This window comes from Salmo salar, chromosome 05 (assembly GCF_965601325.2).
Source record: "Salmo salar chromosome 05, fSalSal1, whole genome shotgun sequence".
Taxonomy (NCBI): domain Eukaryota; kingdom Metazoa; phylum Chordata; class Actinopteri; order Salmoniformes; family Salmonidae; genus Salmo; species Salmo salar.
The window spans coordinates 25,641,155-25,660,498 of record NC_138295.1 but is presented as its reverse complement, the minus strand read 5'-3'; the positions used below and the strand labels follow the sequence as shown (position 1 = coordinate 25,660,498).

The following is a 19,344-nucleotide window of genomic DNA, read 5'->3' as shown; positions in this document are numbered from 1 at the left end:
ATTCCTCCTTTGGCCGTCTCTCCTTCCAGTTCTCTGCTGCCAATGACTGGAACGAACTACAAAAATCTCTGAAACTGGAAACACTTATCTCCCTCACTAGCTTTAAGCACCAACAGTCAGAGCAGCTCACAGATCACTGCACCTGTACATAGCCCATCTATAATTTAGCCCAAACAACTACCACTTCCCCTACTGTATTTATTTACTTATTTATTTTTCTCCTTTGCATCCCATTATTTCTATTTTTACTTTGCACTTTCTTACACTTCAAATCTACCATTCCAGTGTTTTACTTGCTATATTGTATTTACTTTGCCACCATGTCCTTTTTTGCCTTTACCTCCCTTATCTCGCCTCATTTGCTCACATTGTATATAGACTTATTTTTCTACTGTGTTATTGACTGTATGTTTGTTTTACTCCATGTGTAACTCTGTTGTTGGATGTGTCGAACTGCTTTGCTTTGTCTTTGCCAGGTCGCAATTGTAAATGAGAACTTGTCCTCAACTTGCCTACCTGGTTAACCTCTCTAGGGTAGGTGGCACCAAATCGTCCCACCTACGTAACAGCCAGTGTAATCCCGTGGCGCGTTATTCAAAAACCTCAAATGCAAAAACTTCAATTTTTCAAACATATGACTATTTTACACCATTTTAAAGACAAGACTCTCGTTAATCTAACCACACTGTCCGATTTCAAAAAGGCTTTACAACGAAAGCAAAACATTAGATTATGTCAGCAGAGTACCCAGCCAGAAATAATCAGACACCCATTTTTCAAGCTAGCATATGTCACACAAACCCAACCCACAGCTAAATGCAGCACTAACCTTTGATCTTCATCAGATGACAACCCTAGGACATTATGTTATACAATACATGCATGTTTTGTTCAATCAAGTTCATATTTATATCAAAAACCAGCTTTTTACATTAGCATGTGACTAGCATGTGACTAGCATTCCCACCGAACACTGCCGGTGAATTTACTAAATTACTCACGATAAACGTTCACAAAAAGCATAACAATTATTTTAAGAATTATAGATACAGAACTCCTCTATGCACTCGATATGTCCGATTTTAAAATATCTTTTCGGTGAAAGCACATTTTGCAATATTCTGAGTAGATAGCCCGGCATTACAGGGCTAGCTATTTAGACACCCAGCAAGTTAAGCACTCACCAAAGTCAGCTTTACTATAAGAAAAATGTTATTACCTTTAGTGTTCTTCGTCAGAATGCACTCCCAGGACTTCTACTTCAATAACAACTGTTGGTTTGGTTCAAAATAATCCATAGTTATATCCAAACAGTGGCGTTTTGTTCGTGCGTTCAAGACACTATCCGAAAGGGTAAATAAGGGTGACGAGCATGGTGCAATTCGTGACCAAAAAATTCTAAATATTCCATTACCGTACTTCGAAGCATGTCAACCGCTGTTTAAAATCAATTTTTATGCCATTTTTCTCATAAAAAAGCGATAATATTCCGACCGGGAATCTGCGTTTAGGTAAACAGACGAAAGAAAATAAAGCATTCGGTCGACTCGGGCACGCGCCTAAGCCCATAGTACTCTGATCGGCCACTTGCCAAAAGCGATAATGTGTTTCAGCCAGAGGCTGCCTCGATATCGTTCAGCTTTTTCCCGGGCTCTGAGATCCTATGGGAGCCGTAGGAAGTGTCACGTTACAGCAAAGATCCTCAGTCTTCAATAAAAAGAGCCCAGATGAAACACAACTTGTCAGACAGGCCACTTCCTGCATGGAATCTTCTCAGGTTTTGGCCTGCCATTTGAGTTCTGTTATACTCACAGACACCATTCAAACAGTATTAGAAACTTTAGGGCATTTTCTATCCAAAGCCAATAATTATATGCATATTCTAGTTACTGGGCAGGAGTAGTAACCAGATTAAATCGGGTACGTTTTTTATCCGGCCATGTCAATACTGCCCCCTAGCCCTAACAGGTTAAATAAAGGTGAAATAAAATATGCAGGCACCACTTTTTCCTTTTTAATTTTTAATAATTTTTTGACACAAGTAATTTTTTTCACTTCCCCAATGTGGACTGTTTTGTGTATCCAAATAAAAATAAATTTAAATTACAGGTTGTAATGCAACAAAATAGGAAAAACGTCAAGGGGGATGAATACTTTTGCTAGGATCTGTAGCACGTAAAATCATCTATCATCGGTTGCAACACTCACTACCAAGTTCCAAACTGCCTCTGGAAGCAACGTCAGCGCAAGAACGGTTCGCCGGGAGCTTCATAAAATGGGTTTCCGTGGCCGAGTTGCCGCACACAAGCTTAAGATCACCATGCGCAGTCGGCTGGTGTGGTGTAATGTTCGCCGCCATTGGACTCTGGAGCAGTGGAAATGTGTTCTCTGGAATGATGAATCAAGCTTCACCATCTTGCAGTCCGACGGACGAATCTGGGCTTGGCTACCTGCCCCAATGCGTAGTGCCAACTGTAAAGTTTGGTGGAGGAGGAATATTGGTCTGTGGCTGTTTTTCATGGTCCGGGCTAGTCCCCTTAGTTCCAGTGAAGGGTATTCCTAATGCTGACAATGACATTCTAGACAATTGTGTTTCCAACTTTGTGGCAACAGTTGGGGAAGGCCCTTTTCCTGTTTCGTTATGACAATGCACCCGTGCACAATGCAAGGTCCCACCGAACACCTTATGGATGAATTGGAATGCCGACTGCGAGCCAGGCCTAATCGCCCAACATCAGTGCTCGACCTCACTAATGCTCTTGTGGCTGAATGGAAGCAAGGCCCCACAGCAATTTTCCAACATCTAATGGAAAGCTTTCCCAGAAGAGTGGAGGCTGTTATAGCAGCAAAGGGGGGACCAACACCATATTAATGCCCATGATTTTGAAATGAGATGGTCGACGAGCAGGTGTCCACATACTTTTGTACATGTAGTGTATGTTAAACAGGACAATATACTAGAGGTCGACCGATTTAATCGGAATGGCCAATTTAATTAGGGCTGATTTTTCAAGTTTTCATAACAATTGGTAATCAGCATTTTTGGACACCAATTATGGCCGATTACATTGCACTCCACGAGGAGACTGCATGGCAGGCTGACTACCTTTTAAGCGATTGCAGCAAGCCAAGGTTGATATTACTAGTTTGTCTAGCTTGTCCTGCGTTGCATATAATCGAGGCGGTACCTGTTAATTTATCACCGGATCACAGCCTACTTCGCCCGACGGGTGATGATTTAACAAGCGCATTCGTGAAAAAAGCACTGTCGTTGCACCAATGTGTACCTAACCATAAACATCAATGCCTTAATCAATACACATGTATATATTTTTAAACCTGCATATTTAGTTAATATTGCTTGCTAACATGAATCTCTTTTAACGAGGGAAATTGTGTCACTTCTCTTGCATTCTGTGCAAGCAGAGTCAGGGTATATACAGCAGTTTGGGTTGCCTGGCTCATAGCGAACTGTCTGAAGACCATTTTTTCCTAACAAAGACCGTAATTAATTTGTAGGGAATTGTACGTAATTATGACATAACGTTGAACGTTGTGCAATGTAACCACAATATTTAGACTTAGGGATGCCACACGTTCGATAAAATACGGAACGGTTCTGTATTTCACTGAAATAATAAAATGTTGTTTTCAAAATGATCGTTTCCGTATTTTACCATACTAATGACCTAAGGCACGTATTTCTGTGTGTTTTATATTATAATTAAGTCTATGATTTCATATTTGATAGAGTAGTCTGTGAGGGGTGGTAGGCAGCAGCAGGCTCGTAAGCATTCATTCAAACAGCACTTTCCTGCATTTGCCAGCAGCTCTTCGCTGTGCTTCAAGCATTGCTCTGTTTATGACTTCAAGCCTATCAACTCCCGAGATTAGGCTGGCAATACTATAGTACCTATAAGAACATCCAATAGTCAAAGGTATATGAAATACAAATGGTATAGAGAGAAATGGTCCTATAATAACTACAACCTAAAACTTCTTAACTGGGAATATTGAAGACTCATGTTTAAAGGAACCACCAGCTTTCATATGTTCTCATGTTCTGAGCAAGGAACTTAAATGTTAGCTTTTTTACATGGCAAATATTGCACTTTTACTTTCTTCTCCAAGACTTTGTTTTTGCATTATTTAAACCAAATTGAACATGTTTCATTATTTATTTGAGGCTAAATTGATTTTATTGATGTATTATAATAAGTGTTCATTCAGTAGTTGTAATTGTCATTATTACACATATATAGATAGATATATTTATATATATTCAGATTTTTTTGGTCCTCCAATAATCGGTATCGGCGTTGAAAAAAATCATAATCGGTTGACCTCTACTATATACCCTGACACAGCAAGACACATCGTCACAGGTCCAGGCTAATAAATAACAATAACAGATCATGAAAAAATGTATACAAATAAATGTCATTCACTGACATTCTTAAGGTTCAACTATTCTGGTGTGTGTACTTCCAAAGCCCTTCATCTTTATCAGCCGGTGTGGCTCAACTTACAGCTTTACTGTGTAGATATTCAACACAATAGGAACCTTGATTTCCACCGTCTTTGAATACAATTCCTTGATGTGGAGCTGGCAACAGGCTGTGGAGCTGGCAACAGGCTGTGGAGCTGGCAACAGGCTGTGGAGCTGGCAACAGGCTGTGGAGCTGGCAACAGGCAGTGCAAGATTCTCAGAACATACACTCTACTATATATTTGTCTACTAGAGGCACTGTGGGTAAAAAAAAAATGTATCCTCTGGTTTAGTCTGGTATATTTAGTTGACTGAAAATGTGTACTGTACAAAAATATAAAAACAACATGTAAAGTGTTGGTCCCATGTTTTATGAGCTGAAATAAAATATCCCAGAAATGTTCCATAAGCACAAAAGCTAATTTCTCTCTAATTTTGTGCACAAATCTGTTTACATCCCTGTTCATGAGCATTTCTCCTTTGCCAAGATAATTAATCCACCTGACAGGTGTGGCATATCAAGAAGCTGATTAAACGGCATGATCATTACACAGGTGCAACTTGTGCTGGGGACAATAAAAGGCCACTCTAAAATGTGCAGTTTTGTCACAACACAATGCCACAGATGTTGGCGTGCTGACTGCAGGAATGTCCACCAGAGCTGTTGCCAGATAATTGAATGTTCATTTCTCTATCATAAGCCGCCTCAAGGTGTTTGGCAGTATGCCTAACCGGCCTCACTACCACAGACCACGTGTAACCACACCAGCCCAGGACCTCCACATCTATCTTCTTCACCTGCGGGATAGTCTGAGACCAGCCAATGAAACTGTGGGTTTGCACGACTGAAGAATTTCTGCACAAACTGTCAAACCGTCTCCGTGAAGCTCATCTGCGTGCTTGTCGTCCTCACCAGGGTCTTGACCTGACTGCAGTTCGGCGTCGTAACCGACTTCTTCAGTGGGCAAATACTTCCCTTCGATGGCCACTGGCATGCTGGAGAAGTGTGCTCTTCACGGATGAATCCTGGTTTCAACTCTACCTAACCTCATGTTTCTGCATGATAATAATGCACGGCCCCATGTCTCAAGGATCTGTACACAATTCCTCGAAGCTGAACATTTTCTAGTTATTCTATGGCCTGTGTACTCAACAGACGTCACCCGTTGAGCATGTTTGGGATGCTCTGGATCGACATGTACGACAGCGTGTTCCAATTCCCACCAATATCCAGAAACTTCGCATAGCCATTGAAGAGGAGTGGGACAACATTCCACAGGCCACAATCAACAATCTGATCAACTCAATGTGAAGGAGATGTTGCGCTGCATGAGGCAAATGTTGGTCACACCAGATACTGACTGGTTTTCAAATTCATGGTGACCAAAATATGCATGTCTGTATTCCCAAATCCATAGGGTCTAATGAATTTTATTTCAATTGACTGATTTCCTTATGAACTGTAACTCAGTAAAATATTTAGAAATGGTTGCATTTATGTTTTTGTCAAGTGCAATTTCCCTGTGGTCTGTGACTCCTAAATGTGACCATCCTTGATTTAAAACATGACTGAATAAAAATTATCGTTATTCTTGGTTAAAAGACCATTTCTTCCAAGAGTAGGCTAAACCTGTATTTGTGGAACTTGCACTACACAGTATGATAATGACTAGATTGTTAACTGATTATAAACCAAAATGGGCACCTTTTGTTGATGTCTCCTTTCCCTCCGTTTTTCACAGAGGCGACCAATGGGAACGTCCCGGCCGGGCAGCGGCCTCCACCTCGGATCCGCAACGTCCAAATCAATGGGCAGATCGTCAAACTGAAGTACTGCTATACCTGCAAGATCTTCCGACCACCTCGTGCCTCACACTGCAGTATATGTGACAACTGCGTGGGTAAGGGAGAGCACTCTTCTCCCTCCTGCTCCCTTCAGTTTTTAATTCATTTTGTTATCATAGAATAATTCACTCTGAGACTGGGTATTGTGTTGTGGACTAGCTTTTCTTTTATCAGCATGTGAAGGACACATTCTACAGAATTTTTAAATGTTTGCTCAAGACTTGACCTTGCCTACATTGATTTGTCAGTGTTGTTAATACCACACACAGGGCAGTTCCATGGAAACGCCTTCCTTCCAGCTAATAAACACGCCCACTAGTTTTATTCAAAATATGTGATTAGATTTAAAAAATAAAAATAAAAATCTGTGAAATACAGCACAAACTTGATTGCATTGAGGAAGAAGTAGTGTATTTTTGTTTCGTCTTGCTCCTGGGAAAAGCTGTATGTACATTAAACCCTCTCCCTTCATTGATTCATTGATTGTATTGAGCCCTTAGTGCAGAGTATTCTGTAAGGAGACAGGCTGCTGTGTCATGATGGGGGTGTGTGACCCAGACAGACTGCAGCAGGTGCACTGGCCCCACACAGACGGCCCTGTGTTCTAACCATGACTGTGCATAGAGGCACACACTGATCCTCCACCGTCTTCTCTGTACTTGTGTGTGTGTGTGTGCCATATATGATTTAGTAGTCGATAATCTACACGAGGCTCATATACCGTACATCAACAGATCATGCGTATATCTAATGGTTCTTCCTCATTGTTATTATGCTCCAATGCAGAAGTCTTCCACCTGCATGCTGTTTATAATTTATTTAAATAATGTTGTGAAACTATCCATGGTGTGTGTGTGTGTGTTATCTGCCACTGGGAGAACAGTTTAAAGCAAGATGTTTTGCCTCTAAAGCTATCTGACCCTGCATTCACTAATGAGACGGGGGTCACTATATTCAGACCAGAGGGAATTATAGGGAAACGGCTCCTATTGCCTGTAATAACCGTGCGCTCATCTTTGAAGGTTAGTGACCTTTCGTAGTAGAGGACGTTGGCTAATGGGTACTTTACCTTTGTTGAACAGGTTGTCAGAATTAGTTAATGTCTGCCTTCCACGTGTTTAATGTGATGCCAATATGTTGGTCGGCCAAATTCATTACTGGTGTGTGTATGTGTGTCACTCTCTTTGTTATAGCCTGCAGTTTACTCTTTGTTAGTCAAATGTCTTACTGTCTTTGATACATTAAACCAGCAGAACTTTGGGGAAGGGTCTATCCTACGCACTCATTGGCATCTCCAAGTTAAATTGAAAAAAGTTAGTTTTTTTGTGTCTGATGGAGTGGCGTTTGATCCCATGGCCACAGAACCTCTTCCCATCGGTCTTTAACCTCATTGGTCTTTAACCTCATCTCCCTCTCCTCTTCTCTACAGATCGCTTTGACCATCACTGCCCCTGGGTGGGCAACTGTGTGGGCAAGAGGAACTACCGTTACTTCTACCTGTTCACCCTGTCCCTGTCCCTGCTCACCATCTATATCTTCACCTTCAACATCGTACACGTGGTGATGCGTGAGTATTCTCCTGGAGCTACAGGGAGGTGTGTGTGTGTGTGTGTGTGTGTGTGTGTGGGGTTTAGCACGCCGGAATGTTACTGTTGTCACAGCCAAGACCAGAGCAGCTTTTGGTATTATATTCTAGTGTAGGTCCAGGTCAGTTTCAGACCATGACAGACTTCCAGACATGGTGTTTACAGATTGGTGGATAGGAAATTCACAGGTTTGCGGGAAGCTGTCACTATTGACAGTTGAGGGAATGTAACCGAACTGGATGGGGCTCGCCAAGTGAGTGATGTGGGCTAAATATGGTGATAAGTGATGAAACCGAGACCTAGTTCAGCTGAGGCTTGACTAGAGCATGAAGTGACATGCAACGCTAACTGCCTGGATGACACACACACTTTTGTGTTCCTATATGGGCCTTTACAGACAGCAGGAGGGCAGGGAAAAGCATAGAGCATTTAAAGTCAGGATAATTAGCTCCAGGCTTCTGAGCTTAATTCAAACCTCAGCCAGCGTACTGTCAATGTCATCCCTCATTTTTAGGAATTGTTTATTTTTTTAATGGTGGAGTGAGAGGGGAATATTTAAGTGCATGTCTTGGAGCTTATTAGATGTGTTTGAGAGCTTGAGTGTATCACACAAACCCTCTTAACGATGTACACGTCTCTACAGGCTCGGTGAACTCTGGGTTTGTGAAGACACTACAGGACACACCTGGGACATATCCTTTCAGTTCCACAAAGTTTGGGGTCACTTAGAAATGTCCTTGTTTTTGAAAGAAAATCACTTTTTTTGTCCATTTAAAATAACATCAAATTGATCTGAAATACAGTGCAGACATTGTTAATGTTGTAAATGACTACTGTAGCTGGAAACGGCAGATTTCTTTTAAATGAAATATCTACATAGGCGTACAGAGGCCCATTATCAGCAACCATCACTCCTGTGTTCCAAAGGCACATTGTGTTAGCTAATCCAAGTTTATCTTTTTAAAAGACTAATTGATCATTAGAAAACCCTTTTGCAATTATGTTAGCACAGATGATGTGATATTAGGTAGCTTCTTGTGTAAATATTTTCCGTCTGGATTTTATTAATGATTTGTATGTCAACTCTTGTGGGTTCGATTACAGGCCTAGAAGGCCAGCATCCCGGAGTCGCTTCTTCACTGTTAACTTTGCGACTGGTGTTTTGCGGGTACTATTTAATAAAGCTGCCAGTTGAGGACTTGTGAGGCGTCTTTTCTCAAACTAGACACACTAATGTACTTGTCCTCTTGCTCAGTTGTGCACCGGGGCCTCACATTCCTCTTTCTATTCTGGTTAGAGCCAGTTTGCGCTGTTATGTGAAGGGAGTAGTACACAGCGTTGTACGAGATCTTCAGTTTCTTGGCAATTTCTAACATGGAATAGCCTTCATTTCTCAGAACAAGAACAGACTGACGAGTTTCAGAAGAAAGTTCTATGTTTCTGGCCATCGTAGCTTACCCCTTAGGGCCACTAAAAGAAACGAAGACACTATTAATTATACAGAATTTAGTTTGAGTCAAATTGAGTTATATGGAGTTATAAGCTGAATCGTCACTGGGACATGTAATGTCAAAAGAGATGAGTCATTAGTGATTGCAGTAATGTCATGAAAGACCTATCCTTGACCTGTGGACTTTGAGAGCTTGTAGTACAGTATCTGTGCTGTTGTTTCCTTAACCTGATCTCACTGTGCTGGAAGTGCTGGTGTGCTTCTTCACCTTGTGGTCAGTGGTGGGACTGACAGGCTTCCATACTTACCTGATCTCCCTCAACCAGACCACCAATGAGGATGTGAGTATCTGTATTCTCTACCATTCTCTATAGTTTTTCTCAATAGTTTTAAACTAGCATCCTCTATCTATCACTGGTGATTTAAAGAATGGAGATATGGAAAGGGAGGACATTTTAGGTTGACACAGCCGGTCGTCTTGAAAATATCAGACTTAGGGCAGCAGCACTAGGTCAGGGAATCATGATGGATTATCTTGGTAATTTACTTTTTTTTTTTTTATTCCGTGGAGTGTCCTTTCAGACAGACAACTCTTACAACAAATCACAAGTTTGGGTAGACGGGCTTAAAATTGTGCTCATTAAAAAGTCTTACCATAACCAGTAGGCAGACCTACCATAATGTTGCGATATAAAACCAAAGTTTGCAGGCAAAACCTTTTGCAGTTCTTTTAGTGAAAGTAGTTGATACAAACTAGTCACTTGTGAAATTCACTCTTGCTAGTTACTATTTTGTGTCCGGGGGATGTTTACGCTAGGGCAACAAGTGGATAAGGCAATGTTGGAAGAAAGCCGGATGTCTCCACTCTGCCCTTTCCTCTCTGCCAAACCACGTTTAAGTACAGGCAGGTATGCTGGAACATTGGTGCATTGTGGGAGGCAAGCCGTCTCTCTAGAGACACTACACAGCTGGACACTTGAGTAAAAAGTTTTTACATGACCACAGATCTGGGTTCAGATTAACCCTTCCCCTAGTACTTAACCGTAAGGAGCTGCAATAAGATCGGACCCTGTGTCAGTTGTTAGGATCTTCTTCACTCCAGGGTACTGTTAATGCTAAAAGGGGAGTGCTAACATGGCGGGGCTTCATGTGGCTGGAAAGATACACACTTAGGGTGGGTGGTGTAAACATTCCAGTTATACCACCTGTCAGCTGTCACCTTGGCAACCACACACCCTTTTTGTTCTTTGCAGTCTTAGTTGGCACAAAGGCTGGAATCAATCAAATCCATCATAGCAATGTTTACTTTATATGACCATTGTGTATAAACGGCAATGCAGGAGTGATTGAAGTTTGATACATGGCACTCTTAGATACTCAAATCCGTGGGTATTACATAAACAATAAAAAAAATAATTAAAAAGCCTATTGAATATTGAGGCGTTTGTCAGTGTCGCTACCGCCTCTCCTTGCCCTCACTCCCAGCTGACCTTGTGTTGGTGTGGCGGGAGGATTCTGCTCTGCAGTAGTGTCCTGTGTATGCAGCCATACAGTGCCTTCGGAAAGTATTCAGACCCCTTGACTTTTTCCACATTTTTGTTAAGTTACAGCCTTATTCTAAAATTTACTAAATAGTTTTCCCCCCTCAATCTAGACACAGTAGCCTATAATGACAAAGCAAAAACGGGTTATTAGACATATTTGCTAATTTATTTTAAAAAATGATCACATTTGCATGAGTATTCAGACCCTTAAGTGTTCTTGGGTATGACACTACAAGCTTGGCACACCTGTATTTGGGGAGTTTCTCCCATTCTTCTCTGCAGATCCTCTCAAGCTCTGTCAGGTTGGATGGGGAACGTTGCTGCAAAACTATTTTCAGGTCTTTCCAGAGACGTTCGATTGGGTTCAAGTCCGGGCTCTGGCTTGGCCATTCAAGGACATTCGGAGACTTTTCCTGAAGCACTCCTGCATTGTCTTGGCTGTGTGCTTAGGGTTGTTGTCCTGTTGGAAGGTGAACCTTTAGATGCACTATTGTAAAGTGGTTGTTCCACTGGATATCATAAGGTGAATGCACCAATTTGTAAGTCGCTCTGGATAAGAGCGTCTGCTAAATGACTTAAATGTAAAAACCTTCGCCCCAGTCTGACGTCTTGAGCGCTCTGGAGCAGGTTTTCATCAAGGATCTCTCTGTACTTCGCTTCATTAATCTTTGCCTCGATCCTGACTGTCTCCCAGTCCCTGCCTCTGAAAAACATCCCCACAGCATGATGCTGCCACCACCATGCTTCACCTTAGGGATGGTGCCAGGTTTCTTCCAGATGTGACGCTTGGCATTCAAGCCAAAGAGTTCAATCTTGGTTTCATCAAACCAGAGAATCTTGTTTCTCATGGTCTGAGAGTCTTTAGGTGCCTTTTGGCAAACTCCAAGCGGGCTGTTATGTGCCTTTTACTGAGGAGTGGCTTCCATCTGGCCACTCTACCGTAAAGACCTGACTGGTGGAGTGTTGCAGAGATGGTTGTCCTTCTGGAAGGTTCCAAACTTCCTCCATTTAAGAATGATGGAGGCCACTGTGTTGTTGGGGACCTTCAATGTTGCAGACATTTTTTGGTACCCTTCCCCAGATCTGTGCCTCGACACAATCCTGTTCCGGAGCTCTACAGACAATTCTTTCGACGTCATGGCTTGGTTTTTGCTCTGACATGCACTGTCAACTGTGGGACCTTAAATAGACAGGTGTGTGCCTTTCCAAATCATGTCCAATCAATTGAATTTGCAGCAGGTGGACTCCAAGTTAGAAACATCTCAAGGATGATCAATGGAAACGAGGCACACCTGAGCTCAATTTTGAGTCTCATAGCAAAGGGTCTGAATACTTATGTAAATAAGATATTTCTGTTTTTATTTTTAATACATTTGAAAACTTTTGTCTAAACCTGTTTTTTGCTATGTCATTATGGGTTATTGTGTGTAGATTGCTGAGGATTTGTATTTAATCCATTTTAGAATATGGCTGTAACAACAAAATGTGGAAAGGTCAAACGGTCTGAATATTTTCCGAAGGCACTGTATATCTGCATCCAAGTCTCTCCCAGATCTGAGTGCACAGGTGCTGGCAAGAGGCAATGATGGCAGCAGTAGTAGCTGTTGAAAGCTGGAGAGCTCTTTCTCTACTTTAATGTTTCATGTATTATTCCTCTTCTTTCTCCCCCTGCGCATTGCCAGCCCTCTTTTTACTGGTATTGAGCAGTGTGAGCAAAATGAGCCACTGTCACTTTGGTAGCAACACAGCACCGTGGCTGTCAGCCCGCCTTGTCTGTCATCAGGCTAATAATAGACATATCAATACCTGCAGGGGCTTGGCCCGCAGCCAAACGTGTGTCGTGATGTGACTATCAATAATACGATGACATGCTATTTAACTAATAACTAATTATTACGTGATTTAATCATGTAACAATCAACTCATTAGTAACCTGGGACACCACGGGAAAAGTTTGTTTAATGAGTTACTGTTTACCGAATTAACTCAAGAATAGATCAGAATATCTCTATCATAGCAGCCAATCATTTGCTCATATCAATCTCATTCTAAACGTCGCATAATCCGTTAAATCTGCTCGAACCCTAGTCTACATGACTCGGTGATACACAAATTGGCTTAGTTAGTAAATAAATAATTAACAAAATAATCACACAGAATTACATAAACACACAGGATATATTTATACATTGATTACTAAAAATGTGATAAAGTCCCTAGTGGACTAACTCGGTATGACGGCTGGTTACACAATGAAAGGGGTGGGGAGAGGAGAGAAAGGAATTCAACGATCGTACATACAGTTGAATAATACGCTCATCGTACATATGGATATTTAGCACCCTAACAACCGCTCATTTGTATTTAGAAATGCAATGTATATATTTTTCACTTGTATGTCTTTGTCATCTCTCTCTGAAATCACCCGATCCGTTTGTGACGAATAGTTCGACAGTGTCTGTTTGTGTAAGTCTCTGGTTGTCCACCAGAGGTCACCATGTCCTTAGTAGTTGTAGTAGTAGCTTTCTTTGTTCTGGAAGTGTTTGTTAGACTGGATACATCAGACATTCCAATGGTCCTTTGATAGGGAAATGTGCTTCTTTTCTCGTCTTCGGTCGAGTTTCCTAGTCTACGTTACATGCAGAGCTGCAGGTGGTGCGGGTCTTACCATTTTCTGGTCTTGTTGTTTTTTTTTAAACATTTTGTAAAGTGTGGACCAAACCCTTACGTTCTCTGGTCCCAATGGTTGATTATTCAGGGTACAGCTAGAACCACTCTACACACCGGCAGCAACCCAGCATGTTTTGGTCTAATCATGTGGGTGGTTACTGACTGGGTAAAACTTTATATAAAAACAATTATCTAATTTAGAAGGCTAAAATCACATTTCATCTTCACCAAAGTTTAGCAATTCTGACATATATACATTGTGAAAGCTCTTAAAGTTAGTGTTTCCGTTAAACCGTCTTTAATGACATCACAAAATCCCAAATTATACGACATAATTATTGTTTGCATCCCCACCGACAATTTCCCACATTCGTTATGTTAGGAATAATGTTTCATTATCCACTTTTGGATGTTGAAGTTCTTTTGGCAAGAGTCTCTATACAACTCAGACATTCCATTCTTGGATACTGAGAGGCAGAGGGAGAAAGTTGGAAACCATTTACGACTGGTCGTTAAGTCATGAAACTGACCCAACTTCAGGTCTCTCTCGGTAAGAGAGTTTGCATCTTGCTGAAGCAGGGTTGGGCTAGATTCCATTCCAATTCGGTAGATTCCAGAACTGAAATTCAAATTTCCTCATTTAAAAACAAAGAATTGGACTTGGATTGGAATGGAATTGACCCTAGGTGGAATAGATGACACGATAAATGTGTTCCTTGCTATATGTGTTTCTACTGCATTTTTTTTAACGGGGGACTTTATTTTTGTCTTAAACAGATCAAAGGCTCATGGTCTGGAAAGAACCGGGTGCAGAACCCCTACAGCCACAAGAACATCATCAATAACTGCTGTGAAGTGCTGTGTGGCCCTGCATACCCCAGGTAATGTACTGTGCTGTAGGACCACTAGTGCGGTGTGGGCCTGCATAGCCCAGGTACTGTATTGTAGGACCACTAGTGCAGTGAGGGCCTGCATACCCCAGGTGCTGTACTGTAGGACCACTAGTGCGGTGTGGGCCTGCGTACCCCAGGTATTGTGCTGTCGGACCACTAGTGCTGTGTGGGCCTGCGTACCCCAGGTATTGTGCTGTTGGACCACTAGTGCTGTGTGGGCCTGCGTACCCCAGGTATTGTGGGGTAAGACCGCTAGTGCTGTGTGGGCCTGCATACCCCAGGTACTGTAGGACCACTAGTGCTGTGTGGGCTTGCATAGCCCAGGTATTGTGCTGTAGGACCACTAGTGCTGTGTGGGCCTGCGTACCCCAGGTACTGTGCTGTAGGACGTGGAAAATACTCTGCTTCTGTCTTCTTCTCATGGTCTCTCTCTTTTTTCTCTTGCTAACTTGTCTCTATAATATTCTTCTTCTCTGTTGCCACCCTCCTCTGTTGTCCTCTTCTAACCCTCACCCATCCCTCCCTCGTCTCTCTATCTTTTGCTAACTTAGTCTCTCTTTTTATTCCCCTCATACCGTAGCCTCCCTCCCTCCCTTGTCTCTATCTCGTTCTCGCTCTCCCTCCTCTCTGTTTCGGTAGTGAATAGGTTGGTGTTGATGACTGATTTGTCTGTCTTCCCTTGGCAGTGTCTTGGACAGAAGAGGGCTGATGCGGGATGATTTGCCTGTTCCCACATCCGCTGCCGAGCCTGCCACCAACAGCAATCCAGTGCCACAGACCACAGTAGGCACACACACACACTAATTTACTGTGTCTGGCACTAAAATCGTTCCAGCTTGCCAGACACAAAGCATAGTACAGTGAGCGTGCATAAAATATAGCCTAAATCAATAGAGCGAGAGGGAGGAGAGAAGGAAAGCAAAGGAGGTGTACAGGGAGAACAATGTACTGTAGAGCAGAAACTGTTTTCCTTTTTTATAGAGATAGTATTCAAGTACTCAGCGGCTCACTGTTCTGTAGCCATTTTCTGCCTCTGTTTGTACAGATGCCATTTTGCACCTTGCAATGTCTGCAGTTGCCATTCCATGCCTATGTATAGCTTATCTACTGTTGCACCTCACTATGTCTAGCTATTTTGTGTCTCGCTTTGTGTCTGTATATTTCTACTGGTGCAATGTTTTGTCTTTTCACTTGCCCTGAATTCTAATACAGGCCAGCTATAAATAGTTCCTGGTCTTTGGTTACTATTAGAATCTTCTTATTGTGCCATGTTCCCTCTGCAGAAAACTACAGCTCCACTCATCCCCAACGAGCACACCCCTGACGACGCCAAGCCCAGCATCGCAGACTCTGCCATCGCTCAAGCAGAGAAAAGAAGCCCCTCCCCCAGGGAGGAGAAGCTGCCCAGTCTACCCAAATCCCCACCGACTCCCACCAAAGTCCCGCCCTTGGCCTCACCTGAAACTGACGCGGAGGCCTCAATTATTGCCAAGGATAAGGCACTCTAGCTGCATGGTGTTTTTTTTCCCCTTGCCCCTCCCACAGTCAGTCACAACTTTTCTCTAAACGCTCTGTCTGGACCTGTGAGGGAGACACTTTAATCAGCTTCTGTATGAGCTATATGAGTGAGAAGCATCTGCCTGTAATGAGTGGAGAATAACTGCAAGGCTCTGACTCCCTGCTCATTCAACCAGATATGCAGAGTTGGTGCCCCCACCAAACCTGCATCCCACTAAGTTAGTGACTGCAGGACTGCTTGATTGACATTCACACTGCAGAAGGATGGTAGCTCGGCACCTTTCTCCTTCCCCTGAACATTGCATGGAAAAACACAGATAATGGGGAAACTAGGAACTGTGAACCCACTGGATGCAGCTGACTGTATATCCTGGGTAGTGTGAGGCTGAAGGGGTCCTAAAATACCCAGGCGCCTCTGGATCGTGGCTAACTGTGGACTCTGATTGTTAATGCTACTGTTTCTGTCTTTTGTTTTATAGCTGTGGTGATTTTTTTAATGTGAAGAAGCCAGTTCTAAAATACTTAGCATTGCAAAATATCTAACAAATACACTTGTTGTAAAGCCTCTAACACATCCACAAGTCTGTTCTCAGAACCACACCGATCATGCCCCTATGCAATCCATGGGAAGCTGGGCAGTTGGCACAACAGCTATTAGGATGATGAGGATATAAGGACAGACAGCTAGTTTAGGGTATGTTGAACAGTAAAACATGGCAGAGAAAGGAAACACTAACCATCGTTTATGGTTGCGGTAAAGAGGCAACCATTTTGTCTCTCTTCAGTAAGTGATCCTAATGAACATCTCTAGAAATGTTGAGATTAAGGTGCCACCTCGGCTACTATCCTTCCATTTTTAGACTCACAGACACACACACACACCAGGGTTGGGGCCGTCATTATAAATTCAGTCAATTCAGAGGGTAAACTGAACGGAAAAAAGGTTGAATTATCTTCTGAAATGGCAGGCCGTTTCCAGGGGTACCCTCAGAGTTCCTGTATCTAGCATTAGAAGCAACCACTTTGGTGTGTCCCAGACAGGGTGTCCCAGAGAGGGTGTGTCATTGTTGGGGGCATTTTCATTTCAATTCAGTCCATTCAGAAAGTAAACGGAGGAATTTCCAGTTGACCTTCTGAATTGACTTAATTTATAATTACGGCCCCAACCTGTGTGTGTGAGAGAGACAGACGGAGATTACTGTTGACAGTAGACACTAGTTACAGTGCCTTATCAAAAAGCTGCGCTGTCACATGCAACTATAACTAAGGTTGTCGAGCTACAGAGACCCTTAGACTCCAGGTCGAGCTACAGAGACCCTTAGACTCCAGGTCGAGCTACAGAGACCCTTAGACTCCAGGTCGAGCTACAGAGACCCTTCGACTCCAGGTCGAGCTACAGAGACCCTTAGACTCCAGTTCATGACTCAGAACTCCAAATCATGCCAACTGTAAATAACGTCCCTTTTTTATACAGTTACCAATGAGACTTAGAGACAGCAGAAAATGAAGTAAAGCCATTGTTTAAATGTAAATAATATATGTAGGTGTTGAGAAAACTGTTGGGTCTATTGCTGATGAAAAGGGAAGATTGAGAGAAGAGAACCAGGTTGTCTCTGTTTTTGAGTGTATGTGGCCAGTGTTAGATATTTGCCTGTGAATGAACATCCACCTTGCTTCTTGCAAGTCATGCAACTTTGAAATTTTTCCTCTTAGCTTCCACTGTCAACTTGGTGTCCTTGCTCCTTATCATCCACCTATTGCTGAGGACAGCTTTCATTATCTCCATTCCTCTTCCTCTCTGTGTTTCCCAGGGAAGATATTCAGTACACCAGCCATCTGTGGCGGGCTCATTATCAAACTGGAAAAGTGAGACTGCAGCTGCTTTCTCTCTTCTCTTTCTCATCTGTTCATTTCACACCAAACGGAGTGGAGAATTGAGGGTTTGTGAGAGGCGGGCAAAGTGTGACAATTTCAGCTGCTTTTCAACTAGGCTAGGATTCACAAAAGATGGTCAGTGAGAATTGGGTGATATGTTAAACTGCTATTGGTTGACAATGGAGAGAGTTTGTATTACTCATTGTGTTGTATGTAAGGCAGAGTAATTGTGATGTATACTTATATAGAAACTCTAGTATAACAACGTTGAGTTTTTTAGCCATCTGATAGGCCCAAGATGATCATTTATACATGACCAGAATAGAATAATACTTTAGTAATCTGATTTAATTCATATAAAGGATTGCAGCGCTACTGTATATGGCCAAGCAGTATGTTTAAACTTCTGATAATTTGATTTCATTTCACAAATATTCTCCGTTCCAGTGTATTTCAATTAGGAATGAGTAGGGGAGTTACTAGTTGTTACAATTTACACTCAATAACATTACAACAGTAACCCAGACTTTATCCTGATTTGAACTATGAGTAAACACAACCATCTAGGTCCTTGTAGTGTTTTTATCACTATTTTAATTGTGCTCGGAAGGTGTAGGGTGAGGTTTCCCTAGACGCAGATCTTGAATCAGAATTTTACTCACTAATGGTTAAGGTTAGGATTGGGGGATGGGAAGCTGATCCTAAATCTGTTCCTAGGGGAGATTTCACCCCAGAGCTGCCGATAATGTAAACTGCCTTTTGAAACAGACAACAAAGGGATGTTTTAATCAAATAGTGGTGTACATTATTTTCTGAATTTCTATGTATGCAATTGAGAAGGCCTTTCAGGAAATGTCTTCTATTTGAATCATTTTTTTCCACAAACTTTTTTTCATCTTTTGGAGCAGTTCTTAGGATTACCCTCAAACCAATCTTCCTATCAATTGAAGTTGAAAGAGTTTTTGTCCCTGAATAGTTTTCGGTTCTGGACAGTTGTAAAGATTCTCTTTCAATAGATAATTCCCTGCTGTATTGCTTCAATGGAGAGTGTGACTGTACTTGTGATTGTGATTAACAAATGAAAAGGGGAATGTTCATGTTTTAGCTGGTTGAAAGCTAATTGAACGGATCAGACGCTTTTACTATATGCTATCTCTATGGGCATATAGTAATATTACATACAATGACCTGAGACGTTTGGAATTGTTTATCTCAATGTTGAGTTAACGTTTGGATGTATGATTTGGATTTATAATGTTACATGTGCACTACGAGGGTCTCCGATCTGAAGGCTCTGATCTAGACATGACAGTACATAATGCATACAGTACAGATACAATACCACTGATGGAATTATATTTATGTCCACTTTGTTTAGTAATAGCACTGTGATTATTTATATTTCATGATATTTCCCTCACTTTTTACATGATTGATTGGCGTATCTGGTAATTAAATGATATTGTCTTAATAA

The 19,344-nt window shown here is 42.0% G+C and overlaps 1 protein-coding gene across 1 annotated transcript in view; it reads left to right on the top strand.

Moving 5' to 3' along the window:
* Positions 1-19,344, top strand: part of LOC106604552 (palmitoyltransferase ZDHHC9) — a 54,717-nt gene extending 35,373 nt beyond the window's left edge. The window contains exons 3-9 of the mRNA XM_014199304.3: positions 6,232-6,390; positions 7,764-7,901; positions 8,564-8,612; positions 9,609-9,711; positions 14,362-14,465; positions 15,164-15,260; positions 15,761-19,344. Coding sequence (XP_014054779.3) covers positions 6,232-6,390; positions 7,764-7,901; positions 8,564-8,612; positions 9,609-9,711; positions 14,362-14,465; positions 15,164-15,260; positions 15,761-15,985 — 875 coding nt within the window. The 3' untranslated portion in view covers positions 15,986-19,344. The remainder of the gene's footprint in view (positions 1-6,231; positions 6,391-7,763; positions 7,902-8,563; positions 8,613-9,608; positions 9,712-14,361; positions 14,466-15,163; positions 15,261-15,760) is intronic.